Below are 22263 nucleotides of genomic sequence, written 5' to 3'. Positions count from 1 at the left end.
AATTGACAATATGAACAATGCAATTGAGAAGTGAATAGTTCCAAAGCTCTTTGAAATATATCAACGAAATTAATTCATTGATAATTTTCTCTGTAATTAACACAATGAACAATATCAAGGAAAAGGAAACAATTTACAAGCGGGTTTATGGATAGATTTTATTGACGGGTTTAATACCATCGATAATGATATCAGTATAAATGACATGTTATCATACTTTTTGTTTTTTTTTTTATTTTTTTCCACTGTAATTTTCTCAGTATATACTAAGAGAATAGTTTTGTCGGTGTTTACAGACAGATAGAGTGATGAAATATTATGTTGGTAAAATTCACTGCAATTTACCGACAAAAATATTTTGTCGGTGTTTCCGTATATATTTATCAATTTTCTGATAGTGTAGGAACATATTATTTACAATAAAATAAAATATATATTTCGATTAAAATAAAATTTATGCTTGTAGCTTTTTAGATTATATTCGAGGATATAAGGTACGGAATTCGAAATAATAATACTTGGAATATTGCCATATCCATTAAGACAAATATGCATTATCAACAATTTAAAAGTAATTTTTTTTAAAAAAATCAAGATTATTTTTACTTTTACTTTTTTTCTCTTTTGCAAAGAGTACCAAGTTTTCCATCTAAAAAAGGCATGTCTCCATATTTTTTAAAATAGAATTTAATATACCTTACATGGGAAAAAAATCACTTCAATTTTCTAAAATTAATTAAGCTACATAACAACAATTTGCTTACCCGACATTTATCTGAATCTTTTAGCTATTTTACATAAGAAAAAATAGGCTGAAATCTCGAACTAATGCTAAAAAATTCTAACTATGAGATTCTCCAAGTTGTTGGATAATTAATTTTTTTAAAACAAGTTTTCAAGACTAATCTTTGATCGGAGTTGCTGTGTATATACACAGGCACAACAAATTAATATATTTTAGTTTCAAAGTGTAATATTAGGTTTTTTAAAATGTTTTTTATTTAGAAATACATTAAAATAATATATATTTTTATTATTTTTTAAGAATTATTTTTTATATCAACACATCAAAACAATCCAAAATTATATATATAAAAAATTAAATAAAAAAAATCAAATTTTGCTCAATCCCCATTTAAAACACAATGCCAAATGAGGCCACATAAAACTTGTCACCTCTTATTAAACAACATCAAACATTACATATTCCCCCAGTTCAAAATTCAATCTCCACACACACGCAAGAAATTAGGTATTTTTTTTTCAGTTTCTTTGAATAGTTCATCCATAATCAAAGCAGATACATGCAAACCCGTGGTAGAAGAGACCAAGATTTTACCATTTAAAGCTTGGATCATAAGGGACAAAGTCACTTGCCATCCAGTTCAAATTAAAACAATCACTGGATAATTGGGCAAGCATTTCTCATGTGATAAATCTCTCCATAATTAGTTGATGCTTGTATCACAATTTTCTTAATTATGCCATGGAAAATGTTATTTGTTTATCAAAAGTAAGCTTTAGAGTGCAAATGCATGCTAGTGACCAGCCCCTTGTCACACTTGGTTATAAATTTGTCCACTAATAATGGTGACACCCACAAAAAGGTGGCTCTCCCCTCTACTTTCTGCTCTGTTACCCTGCTGTGCATTGATTTCTCCATACAATCGAGCTGAAGCTCTCACACATAAGAGTCATGGACGAATCATTCAATCAAGAGACGAAGTGTCCAAAGATCAACTTGGTAGCATGGAGGCCCCATGCCTCCATAGGCCAATGACTCCATCATAAGACTTGCTTTTTCACTTGGGGTTTTGTATCTTACTCTAATTCCTACATTCATGATAATGATTTGTCTAGCTAAGCAATGTGTGTATATTTTTCCATAGTATTCATGATTCAATATAACTCCCTTGTCCAACACTTAACCAACTAACACTAGCACCAAACACTCCCTTTGTTAGTGTCTTTAGCCCTCGGCCTTCCCCTTAAAGAAACAGAAAGCCATTTGTGCAATCATGGTGAAAGCAAAGAAAGTCCAGCTAAAGTTGGGTAGTGCTGCTTAGTTGCTCAACCTTATTAAAAGCCTACCTTACCTTACCCTCCCCTCCATTCCTATTCAAATTTCAAACCCAACACAGCATATCCCCTCTCTCTTATTCTTTCGAGTCTTTTTGGATATTTGTGAAAGGTAGGTAAAAGATACATACTCCTTGATTATACCCTTTACCTTCCTGTATGAATGGAATAAGTGGGTGAAGAAAACAAGGAGATCAGGTAGCTAGTCCCAGAAAATGAGCACAGCTAGGTTCATCAAGTGTGTCACTGTTGGGGACGGAGCTGTTGGCAAGACATGCATGCTCATCTCTTACACTAGCAACACCTTCCCTACTGTAAGGATTAAACATTACTATTATGCCTCATGCTTCTTCTTCTGCTTCATCTTTTCCTATCATGAAGAAGGGACTTCACACTTGTAATTATGATGTTTTAATTTCCATGTTTCGTGTTGTGATTATACCCTTTTTGGTGTTGTTTTGATAGGATTATGTGCCTACAGTGTTTGACAACTTCAGTGCTAATGTGGTGGTTGATGGCAGCACAGTTAACCTTGGATTATGGGACACTGCAGGTTAGTTTGCTTTGTTTTCTGGGGTTTAATTCTTGTAGCTGCCATTAACTTTTCAAGCAGAGAACAAGAGACTACTAAACTATTCTGAAGATCTCTGAAAACAGGTGGTACTAAAGTCTATTCAATTTGTGTATTCAGGACAGGAGGATTATAACAGGTTGAGGCCTCTGAGTTATAGAGGTGCTGATGTGTTCTTATTGGCGTTTTCTCTAATCAGCAAAGCTAGCTATGAGAACATTGCCAAGAAGGTTTGATTTACCATTGTCAATTCTGTTCTGCACGTTTGGATGATTGAGTTTGATTCCTTAAAAAAAATCAATTTTTTAATTTGGTTTTTCTCTTTTTATCATTTTTTTGGTCCCAGTGGATTTCTGAACTAAGGCATTATGCCCCAACTGTGCCAGTCGTGCTTGTGGGAACCAAACTTGGTTAGATCAATTTTAGTACCTTTTATGTTTCTTTCTTCTCTCATGTTGGATTTAATGTCAGAAAGATGTAATGGACTGCAGATTTACGAAACGATAAGCAATATATGATAGATCATCCTGGTGCTACACCAATCACAACTGCTCAGGCAAGTTGCATATAGACTGATTTTCTTTCTTGCAACCAATTGAACAAAAATAAGTGTTTTTTCCCCACTTCATGAATCAACTCGGCAATTTTCACTTTGAGCAGGGGGAGGAACTAAAGAAGATGATTGGTGCTGCTGTCTACATAGAGTGCAGCTCCAAGACTCAGCAGGTTAGCCCACCTACTACGATTTCTAGATAACTGTTGTGTTAGCCTTTTCTAGAAATAGTACAAAGAGAAGAAATGTCTCTAGCTAACATTTCTATACGAATTATGAATAGAGCCATACTCTAAATACATCAAAATTGATGAAAAGTCAGAGAATAAGTCTATTATCCAACAACTCAAGATTCCCGTATCACTTGTCTTTAATTTTCCTTCCACTTCTCAGCCATCAATCTGGCCTTAATTAAAATTCAGTTAGAAGTCATTTTCCTTGCACTCACAGCCCAACAGACTCCGTAAGTTATAATTAATGCCACTTATTTGCTTTTCGGTCTAGGAACAACAACTTTACACTGCTTCATAGGCCAATGTTTCCAGATTTTAGCAGGTAGCCGCTTGTAGGACTACTAATAATTGATAGCTTTAACTGTAGCTGAACTTAATGTTGTATGTCTGATTCCCAGAATGTGAAGGCTGTCTTTGATGCTGCAATCAAGGTTGTTTTGCAGCCTCCGAGGCCAAAGAAAAGGAGACAGAAGCGTAGGCCACCATGTGTGTTTCTCTAAATCAAATTTCAGCTATCAGTTTCTTCCATGTGAAATGAAATCTTCATGACTCTGCCAAATCATGAGCCTGTATGACTTGGTAGAGTCATGATAGAATTTCTGTTTGCCAGTTCTCTCTGGGCCTTTATTGCTTTCTTGTAATGCAACATGTTCCTATCAAGTATTACTATTTCTGCTTTCATGTATTGGATGGTAAAATTTGTGCATCAAAACACTATATAAGATTATGATCTCTATAATGTTATTACCAATCTACACGAAAATGCCCTAGTGGATGTGAAGCAATCCTATCAAACTCACCAAAACATGAATTACGCACAGCAGAAGAAGGCTGTGTTGAGAGTGGTGGACAATACTGCAGATATCTTGCTCTCTTGGAATGGATTAGCAAATGGTTTTTTCTTCAGAGAGGGCAGGAACATGGGAGAAATCTATATTTTGTTTTTTTGTTATAAAAGAGAAGATCGAATTCGAGATCTAGGGAGACCCTAATGTTTATCAAGTGTATTTGTTTTTTCGTTTATAAACTTTTTTTTGAATTTTTTTTATCATATTAACTTATATTAAAAATAAATTTTAAAAAATAAAAAAAAATATTATTTTAATATATTTTTAAATATAAATTATTTTAAAAAATAACGAATATCAAGACTAAAAAAAAACAAACTCAATTTCCTAACCTTCCTCTTCTTTAGTTAAAAATGCATTTTTTCCTCTACCTTAAAAAAAATGCATTTTAAATGAAAGAAAATGCTATGTAATGTATTTAAATATATTCATCAATGTCTTTTTTTTTTTCTAATTTTAATCTAGTTTCATCCTGCGCTGCATTGTGGGAAGAACCTTTTTTTTTCTCAATGCAAAAAAATAAGGGCATAATTTTTTTTACCATTAAAAAAGATTTTACTTATAAATTAAAAAGTTTACATGTGTTTAATAAAATAAATTGAGAATTATATATATCAATAAATGATAATAAATATATTAATTCCAATAAAAAAATAAGCTAAGAAGTTGAGATAAAAATATTATTTTTTTAAAAAAAATTAAATATTTGTTTTAGTTTAAAATTAGATTCTTAAAGTTTTAACTAGTTTGAGTTAATAAAATTGAATTTTATTTTATCAAATTAAATATTAATTCAATATTAAAACTTATTATTAATATTGCGAGAGTCTCGTATAAAATTAACCGAAACAAAACATCAAACTCAATCAAAATATCAACTTAATATGAAAGTATTAAATTGAGAATAAACTAATCAAGTGATAAAAAAATTAAAAATAATAAGGAAAAGAAAATATTATGAGTAACTATTGCAACTCATAGTTTTAACTAGTTTGAGTTAATAAAATTGAATTTTATTTTATTAAATAAAATATTAATTCAATGTTAAAACTTATTATTAATATTGCGAGAGTTTCATATAAAATTAACTGAAATAAAACATCAAACTCAATTAAAATATGAATTTAATATGAAAGTATTAAATTAAGAATAAACAAATCAAGTGATAAAAAAATTAAAAATTAAAAAAATATTATGAGTAACTATTGCAAAGATTATATATTTCTCTTATGTTATATTTTTATTGTTTTTTATTCTTTTAGTGTATTCATAATTATAAATATTATTTTATAATTTAAAAAATATTAATTTTATAAAATCACACTATAATTATTAAATAAAAAGTAAAAATATCCAATGAAAAAAAGATTAAAAAAAATAAGACTTGAATGAAAAAAAAAAAAGTTGATGTGGTTAAAAAAAATAATAATAACCGGACTCCAAAACCCTTTCATGTCTCAAAATCCTGGAAAAAAAAATCCCAAGTAACTCTTAAACCCTACATAGAACCACATCTCAAACACCGAAGACATCACCAAAACCTCGGTGTCTGTTTTACCATTTTTTTCTCTCTTTACTTCTCAAACAAATGGTAGCTCCACTCCTCCGTTCTCTCTGGTCCACCACCAGAAAACCCTTTTCCCCGCGCGCCACCCTTTTCCCCCGCTTCCTCTCCACCGCCTCCGCAACCTCTGCCACTACAGCACCAAATCCATCCTTGGATCCAAGTAGACTAAGAAATGTTGCTGTCATAGCTCATGTCGATCATGGGAAGACAACATTAATGGATCGGTTGCTGAGGCAGTGTGGAGCTGATATACCCCATGAGAGAGCCATGGATTCTATAAGCCTTGAACGTGAGAGAGGAATCACTATAGCTTCAAAGGTCACTCATTTTTTTGTTTTTAATTGTTACCCAATTCAGTATTTTCTTTCAGTAACATTTTTATTTTCAGAAAAATCCTTTTTTGGAGATATTTTTCTTCAGTATTTTTGTCTATGTAATAAGATTTATGCAATTTGTTTAGTTTTATGCTTGTTAGGTACCTCTAGTTTTGAACTGTCAGTGAAGTGGAAGTCTTTCGTATTTGATGTTTGTTTCTGATGAAGGAATTGTTGTTTGCAGGTTACAGCAATTTCATGGAAGGAGAATGAGCTAAACATGGTCGATACACCGGGACATGCTGATTTTGGTGGAGAGGTATGCTTTCTTTTGGTTTTATTTTTAGGACTATTGTTAGGGTCTCAGGAGTTAAATACAATAGAATTCCCAGTCTACTGGCTGAAGTGGTTGTGCAATGTTGTTGTAGAAGGATTGATTTTATTTTAGAAGTCAATTATGCTATTTTTCATGTGTATTGTATTTTACATATTCATAAGTTTTGATGATAATAGGTTGAGCGGGTTGTTGGGATGGTTGAAGGAGCAATTTTAGTTGTAGATGCGGGTGAAGGTCCACTTGCACAGACAAAATTTGTTCTTGCTAAAGCCTTGAAGTATGGTCTACGTCCTATTCTACTTTTGAACAAAGTAGATCGACCTGCAGGTTAGATTGAATTCTTTTTAAGATTTCATTTTATGAAAAGTTGATTGTTTTGCTGTTGCATGATCTCTCCATCATGTAATGGGAGATTTTAAATAGGGAATCAGAAGCAAACTTAAACTTTCAAGCTGCTTATCTATTGCTTACACACAGTGTTGATCCTTTTGTGTTTTTTTATACAAAACCTTCAAACTAGCAAATGGATTCTCGTGTTATTGGTCCTCATTTGTGCAGTTTCTGAGGAGAGGTGCAATGAAGTTGAGAGCTTAGTATTCGATCTGTTTGCAAATCTTGGAGCTACAGGTGAAAGAAAAATGGGAAACTGAAAACTTAAATGATTTTTTCACCATCTTGATTGATACAGTGGAATGAACTCTCAATTTAATAACTTCCTTTTGCTTTAGAGGAGCAGTTGGATTTTCCTGTTCTTTATGCTTCTGCTAAAGAAGGATGGGCATCCTCCTCCTTCACCAAAGATCCTCCCGCTGATGTGAAGAATATGTCAGAATTGCTTGATGCCATCATAAGACATGTTCCTCCACCAACAGCTAACCTTGATGCCCCTTTTCAGATGCTGGTTGGTGTTCATCACTAATAGATGCATTAAATTGAACACCTGAATGTGGCATGTCTGCATGTATGCTTGTGTGCACTTGTGCATTTCTTCTTTTGGCCTTGACCTGCATGTATGTATCTTATATGCACACTCGTGTTTGTGTGCATATTGTATCATAGGAATTTAGTTTTATTTTCATATTACTTTTCTTCTCTTGTTCAAATATCCAAACCTACATCCTGTCCCACCCATCATACACTATTTAGCATAAGCAAGAGACATAGTTGATGGTATTTCTCTGTATGTATTAATTGAAACTAAGAGCAGATTTAGGATAGCCCTGACGCTGGAATCTATGTTAGAATTTGGATGGCCTAGGTGAAATCATACAGCATTGCCACTTGTTAATAAGTGAATAGAAGTGATTAGGATGATAGTTGTACACAAAATAACTATTAAGCATAAGCAAGAGACATAGTTGATGGTATTTCTCCGTATGTATTATGTGAAACTAAGAGCAGATTTAGGATAGCCCTGATGCTGGAATCTATTTTAGAATTTGGATGGCCTTGGTGAAATCATACAGCATTGCAATTTGTTAATAAGTGAATAGAAGTGATTAGGATGATAGCTGTACACAATATAACTAGCTGAAGCTGCAAGAAAAATGAAGAACGAGGAAAAAAGGAAATAGATAGATAAACCTAGCATGAATCTGGAGTCTTGGGATTATTCAACATCTTTCAAAGGGAATGATGCACTGTGGATATTTCAAAATTGTTTAGATTACTAGGAAGTAAAGCCTGTTAGATAAGAATCCAGGATACACATTGTTCCTTACATTTGAAAAGAAAAAGATCTTGTTGCCATTTTCCCCAAACTCATTATAGTGTTGCCCCCCCCCCCCCCCCCTAAATATTTGGGTTCTTTTCATGTTCTCAATTAATAAACTAGATTTGCGTTTCAGGTTTCCATGATGGAAAAAGATTTTTATCTTGGAAGAATCTTAACTGGGCGTGTTTTTTCTGGAGTTGTTCGTGTTGGAGACAGAATTCATGGACTACGGAGCACAGATTCTGGGGTTACAAAAATTGAAGAAGGAAAGGTTTGTTTCTAATTTTAAATGCTTTTGAAGAAATGCCTTGTTCTTAAATAATTAAAAGTTAACTATATAGATAGTTCGTGAAGCTTCATGCAGTAGCTATTTATTTCTTCAGTTCAGCCTGTCATTGGATCTGAACAAAAAGTTTCATTTCCTTTTAACCCAAAGAAAAGTTTCACTTTTTGGGTGGTTACAGAAAAGCTTCAATGCTCAATATTTGGACTCATTTTTTATAAATTCTAGTAAAGATTTTCTTGTCTATCCATTTCTGATTCCATTCCAACTGTTATTAAGTTTCAGCAACCCCAAGTACTTGCATCTCTCTTTTTTGTAACTCTCTTTTTTTCTTACCACCCAGTGACAAACGCCACTAGCATCATTAAGAACTTTTATTCAACTCCATTGAAATCATGAAATCTGGTAAACTAGTTATGCTGAAAAATGCATGGCTGGCATTGGTTCCGAACATAACATTACTTAAATAGCTCAGGTTGGATACTTAATTCTTCAGACTTGTATTTTAAGATGATTACCAGTTTTATGTAATATGCCATAACTTACTGTAGCAATGCTATGATTGCGCTGTTTAGCGATTGTGATAATTTGTAACTTTCATCTTTTATCTTGTAGGTTACAAAGCTAATGAAAAAGAAGGGTACAAGCATGGCTCTGATTGATAGCGCTGGAGCTGGTGATATAATATCAATGGCTGGGATGGCTAGTCCAGTAATAGGCCACACAGTAGCTAATGTGGAGGTATACTGCTATGCACAGTGTCAGTGGGGTGCTTTGCCATTTATTTGTTTGGAAAAATAACTGAATACATACCACTTTGTTTTAGCACAGAATTCTTGATTACATACCTGCTCATGGCTGCATGTTAGCAGATTATTGTTTACTTCTTTTCTTTCAAATAGCATAAGCTACTACCTTATGTATGACAAATTGAAATGATTGCCAAGGCTTTCTTTCATTCATGCTTTAGTTACAGTATTATGTCCATCATCGTGAGCACCTTTTGTGTAGAACCACCAATAAGATCACCAAAACAAAGAGAACTGATTCTCTCGAAGAAACTCAAGTTTATTTTATTCAATGTTCAACAATCAAACTGAATGTCTGGTTGGGTTTTTATTTATAGGCACCCAAACAAAAAGAAAAAAAGAAAAGGAAAACCTAATAGAATTACTAAGTAGATATGGAAACTAAATCCCTAACTAACTACTATAATAAATGCTAATACTTATCTGATCATCCATCATTTAGGCTTTTGTATGCCTTTTAATCTGTATGGTCTTTGCCCCTGAATTTAAGTGATTTATCGTACTTTTCTTGAATTCAGCATGATCTGATTTTTTCTTTATATGAAACAATGATGATATTTTATAAGTACCATGCCAATTAAAAGGCTAACAGTTGGGTTTAATCTAAATTAGTCATGATGATATCTGCTAGGTTATGACTGCATTGCCAACTGTTGAGCTAGATCCTCCGACCATTTCTATGACTTTTGGTGTCAATGACTCCCCTCTTGCTGGTCGAGATGGAACCCATGTAAGTCTTTCACTTTTCTTTTCTGTCATAATGTGTAATGTCTGTAAATCAATATGTATATCGCGTATAAGGTGGAGAATCACACTTGAAAATGAATTTTATATATTTTAATTAATTGTGGATTGTCTTCTTTGGATTTTTCTTATATGAACTTCTCGGGATTTTAAAGCCACTTTGGGGAAGTAGATTGACAAATCAATTTCCTGTTTGCGAAGCATGCTTATTTGCTTATTTTCTGACAAATAGGCAGATAAAGATCTTTTTGTTTTGGACTTTTTTCTGATAGGAGACTTGATTTCTTGATAGGTATAAAGGATTAGCATCTCATGTACTTCTAACAATGAAGACTTGTTGCATTCATGTATCTTCTTCAATCTAACACAGCTTTTTCCCCTGTTGTCCCACTAAAGAAAAAAATGCACATAAATTAGAACATGTCAAATGGAGTGATGCTCAAAAGAGTATCCAAGATGTTATCCCTTGCTCTTTCCCATCCTCAAGCCTTTTTTAGGGGTGAGCAAAAAAACCGAAAAGTTGATTAAACCGAGAAAACCAGAAAAAAAATAACTGAAAAAACCAAACCGTGAAAAAAAACCGATTAGAATTTTAAAAAAACCAACCAATTGGCTTTCGGTTTTATAAGCTTGAAATCGAAAAAACCGAACCGAACTTAACCCTAACCCAAAAAAACTCGAGCCAAACCGAAAGAAACCGAGTCAAACTGGAAAAAAACCAAGCCAAATTGAAAAAGTTGAGCCAAGCCGAAAAAACCCGGTTTTTGTTCTAAAATAAACGAACCGAAACCAATCGATTTGAACCAGTTTCAGTTTTTTTTTGAAAAAAAAACCGGTTTGGTTACTTTATTTGATAAAAACCGAACCGAACCGAAAAAGCCCTTTTCTATCTCTTTAGATTTTTCTTTGGAAGATATTAGAAGGAATTTCATAATGTTACTTGTCATGGCACTACGAGAGTGTCATCAATAATGCCATCATCATAGTTTTCCCTGTTGAATTTTTTTTAACATACAAGATGTCATGTTGATTCCATATTGTTTTGCTTGACATCAATTTATGTTTCAATGTTATCCACTGCACAAGAAGTAATTGTGTACTTCTTTACTTCTGTGTTTCTTATATGTTTTTAGCTGACTGGAGGGAAAATCGGTGATCGGTTAATGGCTGAAGCTGAAACTAATCTTGCCATTAATGTGCTTCCTGGCATTGGAGAGTCATATGAGGTTCAGGGAAGAGGAGAACTTCAACTTGGTTTGTTCTTCTTGACACTAAATTGTGTGGTGCTATTTTATTTCATATTAAGCATAAAAAATTCACAGTACTAAGGTTTACAATGACATCAGTTTCATTTTCATGTGTCACAAATTTCTGATAGCATGAAGTGTAATATCTGTTGAACGTGGTTCTGAACTTCAGATGTTTATGCTTTACAGGGATCTTGATTGAGAATATGAGACGTGAAGGATTTGAGCTGTCCGTTTCACCTCCTAGAGTCATGTGAGTTTGATTGTTAAATGAGGCACCAACTATTGCAATCTAATTTCCATTGCTATAGGGGGGACCATAACCAGGTGATGTCCCTTTTCTTATATATTTTGGACAATTTACTTTGTTGAATCAGGTATAAAACTGAGAATAAGGAGAAGCTTGAACCAATTGAAGAAGTGACCATTGAGGTAAGAATTCAAAATTATATGTGTAATGGTTTCCTTTCACAAGATTTGTGAGATTTTCACGTATGATTTTATTTCAGATAAATGAAGAGCATGTGGGGTTAATAATGGAAGCTTTATCTCATAGACGAGCTGAGGTTCTCGATATGGGTCCTGTTCCTGGGCATGTTGGCAGGACTAGATTGTCCTTGACTTGTCCATCAAGGTCAGTGTATAACTTGTCTGCATGAGAGCATTTATTTTTTGGACACATTATGAATAATGGTTTTTTTTTTTGTGGTTATACTTTCTTTCTGCACATTATGCATTTCATTGTAGGTATATATGCATACGTACAAATATGAGCAACTTAGCTTCTAGCGCCCCTTGGAACTTGGATACATTTTTTCTGAAGTTTATTAATTTTTGTCCCATAAGTTCATATTTTGCGCTTGTTTGAAATACCCCATGCTTGAGTTTATATGTTGTGTGCTTTAACATTCTCACATAAGTTCAATCATTGGTTGCTTGAGCACATGGCATGATTCAATTATGTTATCCTTTCGATATCATGGGCCTAGTGACTTGTAATATAAGCTACTATTTGGAGTTATTGAGGGCCTTTTTTTACAGAAGGAGTTGCTGAATACTTGATTCAACTATGAACTATATCAAGCCACTAATTGTACAACATCTGTGTTTTTCTTTCATTGTGTTCTGCAGAGGCCTGGTTGGTTACAGAAGTGTGTTCAGCAGTGACACACGTGGAACTGGATTTATGCATCGTGCTTTCCTGAGTATGCTCTACTTGAGATTCTGTTTCCTTGTCTTTTTTCTTGGAAATTGTTTTATCCCTAGTGTGATGTAATTGGATCCCTAATTGATGTGGCAATTTTTTTTTCTTACCTGACTCTGGTTCTAGTTTATCTGTGCTGGCCTCCCATAAATATAGTCCACAAATTCTAGTTTGGGAGGTTTCACTTGTAATCATTGTCTATGCTCATGGCTGTCCATTGTCCAGCTATACAAATGTGGGGGAAATTTTCAAATCTTTCTAGAGTTAGGTTGGCTTGTTTTGGCAACAGGCTGTTGCCAGGGATCTCACAAATCTCATTCAATGCCACCTCAGAGCAAGTATGTTAACTTATTGAATTGTTTTTGATCCAAGAGAAATGCTAATGATTTCATGTGTAATACATCCATAATGTGGGTGCTGCCATACATCTATTACACTCACTGATGTGATTCAGAAATGGCAGAACTTGCAACTTTCAACAGCCTTCCTATTCATCCAAAATGTGCAAGATCTGACTCGAACACAGTTAAAAAGTTTTTCCCCATCTAGCATTAATCTCTATCTAAATTGTGAGCACTGGAAGAAAATTCCTGAGAACTAAATGCTTAATTTGCCTGCAGTATTTTAAATTTTCCCCATATCCCAATATTTTGCTTAAGCTTTTTTTATTTACTCTTCTATTGTACGGTGCTCATGTGGTTTATTTTGCTAATTTTGCTAACTGCAGCCTATGCAAAACATCGGGGCCCACTTGGAAATGTTAGAAAGGGAGTATTGGTATGTCTTCCTCATTCCTTTTTGTTTGAAATTGTATAATAGCCAAACTGTTATCATAATTGAGTGGAGATCTTTTTCTCTAATGTTTTATGATTCAATCGAGGTTCTCCTCATTACTACTACATGGGGCATTATATGTTTATGTGAACACTCTTATAGTGTTGGGGAACTTGCTAGCTAGGTGGCAATCAATCACCTTGTTGAGTGAGCATTAGCAACCTCCTTGTTTGTGCATACTCCATGTTTATGCATATAAATTGGTGTTATTCAGCATTAGTGGCTTTATTTGTACTTGTTACTCCTTTTCTTATAAATAACCCTTGACATTGATTTTTCCTGTAGACCCTATTGGTCCGACTTGTTTATGAAGATGGGATTATTGGCTAGTCATTTACAACCCCCCCCCCCCCCCCCACACACACACACACTCCCTAGTGTTTTTTTTTTTTTTTTTTAACATCCACTCGCTAGATCCTGGTGACTTACGGAGTAATTTCATTGAATGGTCTTACGTCACTTGCTTATATCCTGTTTCTTGTGCCCTGTATTGATACATCACTGGAATGAGCTTTTCAATACCCATTTGTATGCTTTGCGCTTGTCATTGAAGTAAGAAGTTGTGTGTTTTTTTTTTACTACTATTTTTCTGTTGTGGACCTGATTTAATTTTGGTTGCTTGATTGAACAGGTATCGATGGGTTATGGTGCTATTACAGCCTATGCATTAACGAGTCTAGAACCTCGTGGAATACTCTTTGTTACTCCTGGGATGGAGGTTGTTTTCTTACAAAAATGAAAACACCTTCCTGTTTGTTTATCTTTCTGACTGTTGAATCTGTGTTTTTCTGAAACTAGTGAAGAAATGCTTTTACATTTTTCCCATGCTTCCTCATGTTAGACATGCATAGAGAAATTTAATTTCTGTTAAGATTACTCTTTCTTTAAGTCCTAATTCATAATAACTACGCAGTACTCCTTTGAAAATAGGTGCTCTCAAAACATTCCGTTAATAATATAGATAGGATATCTCTCTCATGAACCATTTTTCATGCTATCAACGCTTTACCATCTTGTCATTGCTCCAGGCACAAGTGGGATTGACATGGAATGCACGAGTCATGAAAAAGTTGATTATATCATAATTCATTCACTGTGCAGTTTTGGGCTGGTTGGTTATCCTAGGACAATGGCCATTTACTGGCTAAAAGTTGTTTTCAAAGGTATAAGCGTATCTGCTTACTTTCATATCCTTTATTTTGCAGACATATGATGGCATGATTGTGGGCGAACATTCAAGGGATACAGATCTTGATGTAAGAAGGATTTATATTTCCCATGTTATTCATTTACTGTTCAATGATACTAAATTGTTTTTCCTTAAACAGGTCAACCCGGTTAGGGCAAAGGAACTTAGCAACATGCGTGCTGCTGGCAAGGATGAGAATGTGAAACTTTCTCCACCTCGCTTGGTATGCATTTGGAAACTAATTCTTCTTCTTCTTCATGGTTAGGAAGTGAACAATTAGAAATCACTGAAGGAATAATCCAGGTATCCAGGTTGTGCACAAGTGTCACGCCCAAGTAAACAAACAAAATGAGAAAAGATGAAGAATTGTTGGAAAATTTAAAAAATAAGAAAAAAAAACCTGGAAAAAAAAACATGAAGAGTTACTGTTCAAGTGATTCTTAACTCTTTTTCCTCAAACATGCACTAACTGTAATGCATTTGGACAGGAGCAAAAGGGTTTTACAAGAACTTTACACAGATAGTATATCAGTTCTATAGCACTTGTCTTGGGATTTTAGGACCATATGTATGAAGACCTACTTGAATTTTTTAATTTTTACAGGTTTTAGAGATAACAGTAAAGTTTTCAAGCACAAATTGAAAGTGCATCTGGATGGGAGTGAAGGATCTTACTAGGACACCACAAATAGACATCATTTTTATGGAACCTGTTCTAGAAAACAAGTACCATACGTGTGAAAACCTACTTTGATGCTTTTCTGTTGAGTTTAACAGTTTCAATTTTAACTCTGACAACACTTTGGAAGCAGTCTTGACACTTTCTATTAAGCTCTTGAACAAGAAATGTCCATTAAAAGTGAAGGGCTGTAGACAGCTTAGGCAGCTTTTTGCATGCTATGAATTAGAACTTCCCAGATCTATACGTGATTATTAACATCACAAAACAATTTTGTGCAGATGACGCTTGAAGAAGCCATTGGTTATGTAGCTTCCGATGAGCTTATTGAGGTACATTTCTCTTAATATTCTCTTTTCCATTCTTAGTTAACATGGTCACAGGGGTAACTTTTTGCTCTGATTGTTTCTGGTCTCGAATATCAGACCCCAGGCTTACACTTGGTTTGCATATAACTCATGGTTCTTAAGAAATGGTTCAGAACTTCGTATCCATTTTCCTCTTGAATTCTGCTACCGCGAGCTCCTTCACATGCTGCTTAGCTGCATATTTTAGGCCCTGTATATTTTCATATGGCAGTGAACCTTTTTCCATAACGTGTCTGATACAATCTTTGCCCATGCAGGTCACACCTAAGACCATCCGGTTGAGAAAAAGATACCTGGAAGTTAACAAGCGTAAAACCATGAGTAAAAGGCTGAAGGAGTGAAATCTATCGAGTGCACCAGAAGCTGTTACCTGTTGTACTCGTTTTTTTGTCTGCCTCTATATAGGTAACTCTAGAAAATACCAAACTGACAAATAATACAGGGGATCTTGTGTTTTTGGTTTTGAAACAATAATGTCTGATAAATTCATCATATTGGTATGTACTGAAGAATCCGCTGCTACTGCTGTTTCCAAGCTAAAGGTTAATCTAACGGGGGAGCATTTTTCGAAGTTTCCAAGAATTTTCTACTACTGTACAAGGACCAATCTTTGAAATCATCTTCTAGATATATGCCTTGTAGAGATGGAAAAACATGAACGTTACATGCTGAAAGAAACGGAAAACGACAACGACAAACAATGTTGTCAACATCCCACTTTGGTGTTCACATCAGATTTTCATCTGGAAGTGTGATCCCCAAAGAAAAGTTGAAAATTGAACCGTTGAACATGATTAAGAAATTTAAAATTCATAATGGAGAACACGATCGGAAATCAATTTAGTAATGGGATTTTCAATTAATGGAAAACTAACGACCTTTCTGTGTACACCTTTTTTATTTTTTATTTTTTTGGTGTGATTAAATAAATCCATGTTCGTACTCTATGTTGATTGATTCTGCCATTTTGTGCTATACCTTTTCAAATATCTAGAAGGCTCGAAGCCAAGTGGTTAATTTAAGGTGAATTGTAAATTTTCTCAAGAACTTTCAAAAATTGACCAGAGAAGAAAATTAATTATAAATAAATAAATAAAATTAATGAATGCATAGAAATCAGAAACAATGTTATAAAGAACTATTTTTTTATATTTTACTGTTCATCTTACGACGCTGTCTCTTTTGAATCAACTTTTAAGAGAGAATATTATATGCCCTCAGATTTTCTTTTTATTTTTTTATTATTAATTTGATGATTTTTTTTATATATTTTTAAATTTTAAAAATATTTTAACAGGAAGGCATGACTCTGATGAACACGGGTTGCTTGTGAGATATTAAATATAATGGGAAAAATTTACATTTGATTTTTATTTTTATTTTTTGAAAATCATTATAATTTCAAGACTCTTTTATGGTGGAGTTATTTTATTTGAAAACTCGAGTATAATTGATAAGTGACTTTATCCTTCATATTTATTATTCCAAAAGAAATGGAAAGAAAATAATTTTGTTTTTGTTTTTGTTTTTGTATATTCCATTTCATGGTAAAAACCAAAAGAAAATTTATGAAAATAATTTTAATATATAGTAACAGTAACTAGTTATTAGTTAATGAAACTTTTTTCCATTTTAATGTTAACTATGTTGTCATGTGAATTTATAGTTAGAGACAATTTGTTTTTTTATTTTAATTTTTTTAAAAAAATAAAAAATATTTTTTTTTTATTTTTCCACATTATTTTGATGCATTAATGTTAAAAATAAAATTTTAAAAATAATATATATATATATATATATATTATTTTGGTATATTTTCAAATAAAAAGTAATTATTACAACAATATTAAACTTGTTTTAAGAGTTTCTTTCTTTTTGTATTTCAAAAACGTTTTTAAAAAAATTAAAATTTTTTATTTTTTTATTTTAAATTAATATTTTTAGATTTTTAGATTGTTTTGATGTGTTGATATCAAAAATAATTTTTTTAAATAAAAATTATTATTTTAATATATTTTCAAGTAAAATACTTTAAAAAATAATAATTATTATATTTTTAAATAAATCTGAAATAAAAAAATTATTATAATTAAAGTTAAATAAAATAAAAAGAAAAAAATTCAACCTTAATATTTGATTGATAAAGCTTTGAGTCTCTCTCTCTCTCTCGCTCTCGTATCTAACACCATTGTTCTATGCAAAACACACAAGAAGCTCCCTCCCTCGCTCCCTCAAAGAAAAAGCAAAGAATGTTCAACATTTTAAAATTCAAAAACTCTACAACACAGATCCACATATAACCCAACAACACAAGACCAAACCTTTATTACTCTCCATTTCCTTTCCTTTCCCATCCCATATAACAAAAACAAGAAATTTAGCGAAGCAGATGGGTGCTTACAGGGCTGATGATGACTATGATTATCTATTCAAGGTAGTGTTAATAGGTGATTCTGGTGTTGGAAAATCCAATCTTTTGTCAAGATTTACGAAAAATGAATTCAGTTTGGAATCCAAATCCACTATTGGTGTTGAATTTGCCACACGTAGTATCCATGTTGATGATAAAGTTGTCAAGGCTCAGATTTGGGACACTGCTGGCCAAGAAAGGTCTAATCTTTTTTTCTTAATCTCAAATCATGGATCTTTCTAGTTTTCTAACACGGGTTTTGTCTTGTTTTGTGAAATCTGCATTTGAGTTTATCAGATCTGTATGCCTTTAAGCGGTTTATGCTATAAAGTTTTGTTTTTTCTTTCTTTTCTGATTTGGGTTTTTGATACCTTAGTGTTTTTGCATATTGAAGATGGTAAAGGGTGTTAGTAGATTGCCATAATGTGCATTTTATTGGTTACTTGAGATCAAGTTCGTTATGATATGCTCTGGTTGTAGTTGTAGAGTAGTTAATGGCCTTCTTAATCTGTATTTTTTTTTTTGTTTTTGCATGAATGTAAAATGTACGTTATGGAAAATAAGATCAAAATGGGATTCCCATGCCAAAAATGTTAGGACCTGAAATGACCTGAATTGGTCTATTTGGAGATTTAGAATTTGCTGAGGAAGAGATCAAAGGTTTGCACCTTTGATAACAAATAGCTGTTTTTGAGTTGCTGCTAGTTTTCATTTTTGGATTTGTAAAAGACTAAAGTGAGAACAAGAAATATGATAGTCCAGTGTTTTCGTCTGATCTCTGTGTTTATTTTCTATCTTCATTTTGCATCCACCCTAGGAGATAAAAACATCATTTTGAGAGATGGAGTGTGATCCAATCTGCTCTTGTATGAGTTGTGTTGACACAAGTAGAAAGAAAGGGAGAGAATGGAAGTGTGTGTGTGTGTGTGTGTGTGTGTGTATTATTTCCACTCATTATATAATAAGGAAGGCAGTTTTCATTGTATTTTGTATTCATTGATACAGATACCGTGCAATTACTAGTGCATATTATCGAGGAGCCGTTGGTGCCTTGCTTGTCTACGATGTCACTCGACATGTCACTTTTGAGAACGTGGAGAGATGGCTAAAGGAGCTTCGTGATCACACCGAATCCAACATCGTGATTATGCTTGTGGGAAACAAGGCAGATTTGCGTCACTTGCGTGCAGTTACTACTGAGGATGCCACTGCATTTGCTGAGAGAGAGAACACTTTTTTCATGGAGACCTCTGCCCTGGAGTCCTTGAATGTTGAAAATGCTTTCACAGAAGTGCTCACTCAGATTTATCATGTAGTCAGCCGGAAGGCTCTTGATGTTGGGGATGACCCTGCAGCCTTGCCCAAGGGACAGACTATTAATGTTGGCAAAGATGATGTATCAGCTGTGAAAAAGGTTGGATGCTGCTCCGCATAGTCAGAATAGATGAAGAAAGGAGGTATTGGTGGTAATATTTTCTCCTATTTTATAATTTGCTTTTTTATTATTTGAAGTCGCCTTTTAGACAACAAGAATGTTCAGATGGATAGTTGTAGTCCAATTGCTTGCCTAGAGACAAGCAAACTTGTTGAAGTCGAGAGAAAGCTTAAGAAGGGGGTATGGATCCAAGAGGCTTTCGCATTTGATTGCCATTCCTTTTTCTGATTATTCTTTTTTAAGTTTGTTCCTTGGAGTGTTGTTGTAATTTGTAGACAGTTTCAACCCTCTAGTTTAGATTCAAATTTATTGCTTGAATTTGGAAGCTGTTAAGGTAATTGCTCAACTTGATTGATTGATCAATTCTTGATTTATTATTTTACACCATTGACTTCCACCACACCAAAGCTGTCACCAAGCTTGTCCTTTAACATTTAGGAAATTGAAAGGTCAGAGAAGTTATTCTTTTAGCCTTGCTATGCAGTGGCTATTGTCCAAATGAAAGATCAGCATTCTTTCATGATTTTTCTGGGTTGCTGCAATTACTTTCCGGAATATTAACGTTTCAAGGATTGCCTGCATTCTGTCTACATATTACAATCCATGATGACCTCTTTATGTCATAAGTGTTAGGAAATTCTAGAAATCAAACACACATAAATTTACGTGGTTCGGTAACTTGCCTACTCTACAGAGCTACTGATTTGTATTAACTAATCTTTGATACAATACAAACAAAGAGGAAAAATTTTCTACTCAACTCATCTCACTCTAGCTCTCTCTATCTTCTTCACTATCTTACATTCTCAGCTCTTTATTAAGTCTATTTATAGACCAAGCTAGGAGCAAGAGCTATAAATCACGGCAGGATTTATGCCACCATTTATACCTTAAATGGAGCCACCACCTTGTGCTAAGTGGAGATGAGTTGTTCTCGCTAGCATATAGTGGAGGTGAGGCATTGTTTGTCTCCATTTTATTAACAATCTCTCACTTGGAGATAAATAATAAAATTATCTTTTATCCTTGAAGACCAATTGTAGTTTTACATAATTTCAGTTTATCAAGTGTAACTCCTTTGGTTAACATGTTAGCTGGATTCTTGCTTCCACAGACCTTTTCTAGTATTAGTTGTTCATCGTCCAACAATTGTCAGATGAAGTGATATTTGATCTGAATGTGCTTGGTCCTGGAGTGAAATGCTAGATTCTTAGCAAGGAAGATTGCACTCTGAGTGTCGTAATATAGAGTACAATTTCCATTCATCTTGCCTAGTTCTTTCAGGAAACTCTGCAACCATAATATCTTTTTTTGCAGATTATGAGACTACAACATATTTAGCTTCTGTTGTTGAAAGAGCGACGATCTTTTGCAATGTAGAACTCCAAGAAACAGCAGTACATCCTAGAGTATATACATATCCTGTAGTGCTCTTTCTGTTATCAACATCTCCTGTTCGATCAGTGTCTACAAACCCTTCAAGTTTCAAGCCACCAGTTGTGAAACTAAAACAAGTTTTCAAGAAACTTCTTAAGTACCTCATGATCCATTTTACCGCCTCCTGCTTTCAAGGATTGCTCATATATTGACTTACAACTCCCACTGCATAGGCAATATCTGGTCTGGTACAGACCATATCATACATTAAAGAGCCGATAGTTGAGGCGTATGGAATCTTAACCATGTATTTGATAGTAAAATGGAGACAAACAATGCCCCACCTTCACTATATACTAGTGAGAACAACTCATCTCCACTTAGCACAAGGTGGAGGCTCAATTTAAGGCATAAATGGTGGCATAAATCCTGCCGTGATTTATGGCCATTGCTCTCAGCTTGGTCTATAAATCGACTCAATAAAGAGTTGAGAATGTAAGAGAGTGAAGAAGATAGAGAGAGCTAGAGTGAGTTGAGTTAAGTAGAGGAGTTTTTCTCCTCCTCCTTGTTTGTATTGTATCAAAGATTATTTAATACAAATCAGTAGCTCCGTGGAGTAGGCAAGTTGCCGAACCACGTAAATTTATGTGTTTGATTTTTGGAATTTCCTAACTGGTATCAGAGCTTGTTCTTGAAAAGAGGGGGTGTTTGATCCAAACCCTGAAATCAAAGTTCTCAAAACGTGTTTTTGAACATACCATCGTGTAGGGGAAGACGAGATAAATCCATTGATGAAACTCCAGCGAAGAACTGACGTGCTGTATGCCTACACGCGCCGACGTCAGGACTACTCATGCGCACAGATGCGCCGTACGCGTTCCACGCTCCATCTTCACCCAGTTACTCGTAACTGAACTGGGTTGACTCGCCACGTCATCAACTAGCACAACCATTTCGCACAGTCATTCGCCATATCACCTGACCAGCCACCAATCCACGTCAGCGATAATGACGAACAATTGAGCCACGCCATCAAAGGTGGGCCCGGTTTGCTTACGTGGAGGATACATCATCAACGCCATGTCATCTGTTGGGTTTTGATCTAGTGTGGCGCAGATACAGTTTCATCTGACACGCGACCTCATTTACACCGTCGATTGGTCCAGAAGTTGATTGATCAGATATGAGCCATCCAAAATCCGATTTAGGTGATTTCAGAGTCGTTTCCAATATTTTTTGCCATTCTGGACACAACTATGAAATCAGATTCAGCAGATTCAAATTCTAAAATTATTAAAAATGACAGATGAAATAAAAGTTGTTGGAATTGAAATATTTGATGGGACAGATTTTGGATATTAGAAAATGTAAATTGAAAACTATCTATATGGGAGGAAACTTCATCTTCCTCTGTTGGGGAGCAAACCAGAGAATATGCAAGACGAAAAATGGCTAATTCTTGATAGAC

The 22263-nt window shown here is 34.1% G+C and overlaps 3 protein-coding genes and 1 long non-coding RNA gene across 5 annotated transcripts; all 4 read left to right on the top strand.

Annotated features, from left to right (window-relative positions):
• The first annotated feature begins 1930 nt into the window (after positions 1-1930).
• Positions 1931-4117, top strand: LOC133669875 (rac-like GTP-binding protein RAC2). 2 transcript variants are annotated; one of them, XM_062090202.1, is made up of 7 exons: positions 1931-2393; positions 2545-2632; positions 2771-2880; positions 2997-3060; positions 3142-3206; positions 3311-3376; positions 3708-3898. In XM_062090202.1, the coding sequence occupies exons 1-7, from the start codon at positions 2295-2297 to the stop codon at positions 3732-3734; spliced, it is 519 nt and encodes a 172-aa protein (XP_061946186.1). In that variant the 5' UTR covers positions 1931-2294; the 3' UTR covers positions 3735-3898. The 2 variants fall into 2 exon arrangements, with proteins under 2 accessions (XP_061946186.1, XP_061946185.1); XM_062090201.1 differs by having other exon boundaries at positions 1937-2393; positions 3835-4117.
• A 1634-nt stretch (positions 4118-5751) lies between these two features.
• Positions 5752-16144, top strand: LOC133669874 (uncharacterized). The gene is made up of 19 exons (XM_062090200.1): positions 5752-6169; positions 6410-6484; positions 6679-6829; positions 7061-7129; positions 7231-7403; positions 8350-8487; positions 9115-9240; positions 9940-10038; positions 11186-11306; positions 11489-11552; positions 11677-11731; positions 11809-11933; positions 12431-12504; positions 13231-13280; positions 13969-14055; positions 14543-14593; positions 14666-14749; positions 15487-15537; positions 15831-16144. The coding sequence occupies exons 1-19, from the start codon at positions 5873-5875 to the stop codon at positions 15912-15914; spliced, it is 1974 nt and encodes a 657-aa protein (XP_061946184.1). The 5' UTR covers positions 5752-5872; the 3' UTR covers positions 15915-16144.
• On the top strand, positions 12515-13004 carry LOC133669876 (uncharacterized). Its single transcript, XR_009833981.1, has 2 exons — positions 12515-12841; positions 12967-13004. It is a non-coding gene; the product is annotated as an uncharacterized LOC133669876 (long non-coding RNA).
• A 1576-nt stretch (positions 16145-17720) lies between the features above and the next one.
• LOC133669985 (ras-related protein RABA1f-like) lies at positions 17721-19736 on the top strand. Its single transcript, XM_062090360.1, has 2 exons — positions 17721-18183; positions 18989-19736. Exons 1-2 carry the CDS (start codon positions 17963-17965, stop codon positions 19416-19418), a joined length of 651 nt encoding a protein of 216 aa, XP_061946344.1. The 5' UTR covers positions 17721-17962; the 3' UTR covers positions 19419-19736.
• The last annotated feature ends 2527 nt before the right edge of the window (positions 19737-22263 follow it).

Source organism: Populus nigra, chromosome 12, assembly GCF_951802175.1.
Source record: "Populus nigra chromosome 12, ddPopNigr1.1, whole genome shotgun sequence".
NCBI classification, from domain to species: domain Eukaryota; kingdom Viridiplantae; phylum Streptophyta; class Magnoliopsida; order Malpighiales; family Salicaceae; genus Populus; species Populus nigra.
The sequence above is the reverse complement of the archived record's forward strand: the minus strand, read 5'-3'. Positions and strand labels throughout refer to the sequence as shown.

Excerpts from the sequence above, each read along its gene's own strand:
- LOC133669875 (XM_062090201.1), top strand. The coding sequence starts at position 2,295 with ATGAGCACAGCTAGGTTCATCAAGTGTGTCACTGTTGGGGACGGAGCT. Across the intron at positions 2,394-2,544 it reads CTAGCAACACCTTCCCTACT|GATTATGTGCCTACAGTGTT; the intron begins GTAAGGATTAAA and ends TTGTTTTGATAG. Across the intron at positions 3,377-3,834 it reads GCAGCTCCAAGACTCAGCAG|AATGTGAAGGCTGTCTTTGA; the intron begins GTTAGCCCACCT and ends TCTGATTCCCAG.
- LOC133669874 (XM_062090200.1), top strand. The coding sequence starts at position 5,873 with ATGGTAGCTCCACTCCTCCGTTCTCTCTGGTCCACCACCAGAAAACCC. Across the intron at positions 6,485-6,678 it reads ATGCTGATTTTGGTGGAGAG|GTTGAGCGGGTTGTTGGGAT; the intron begins GTATGCTTTCTT and ends TGATGATAATAG. Across the intron at positions 14,594-14,665 it reads CAAGGGATACAGATCTTGAT|GTCAACCCGGTTAGGGCAAA; the intron begins GTAAGAAGGATT and ends TTCCTTAAACAG.
- LOC133669985 (XM_062090360.1), top strand. The coding sequence starts at position 17,963 with ATGGGTGCTTACAGGGCTGATGATGACTATGATTATCTATTCAAGGTA. Across the intron at positions 18,184-18,988 it reads GACACTGCTGGCCAAGAAAG|ATACCGTGCAATTACTAGTG; the intron begins GTCTAATCTTTT and ends TCATTGATACAG.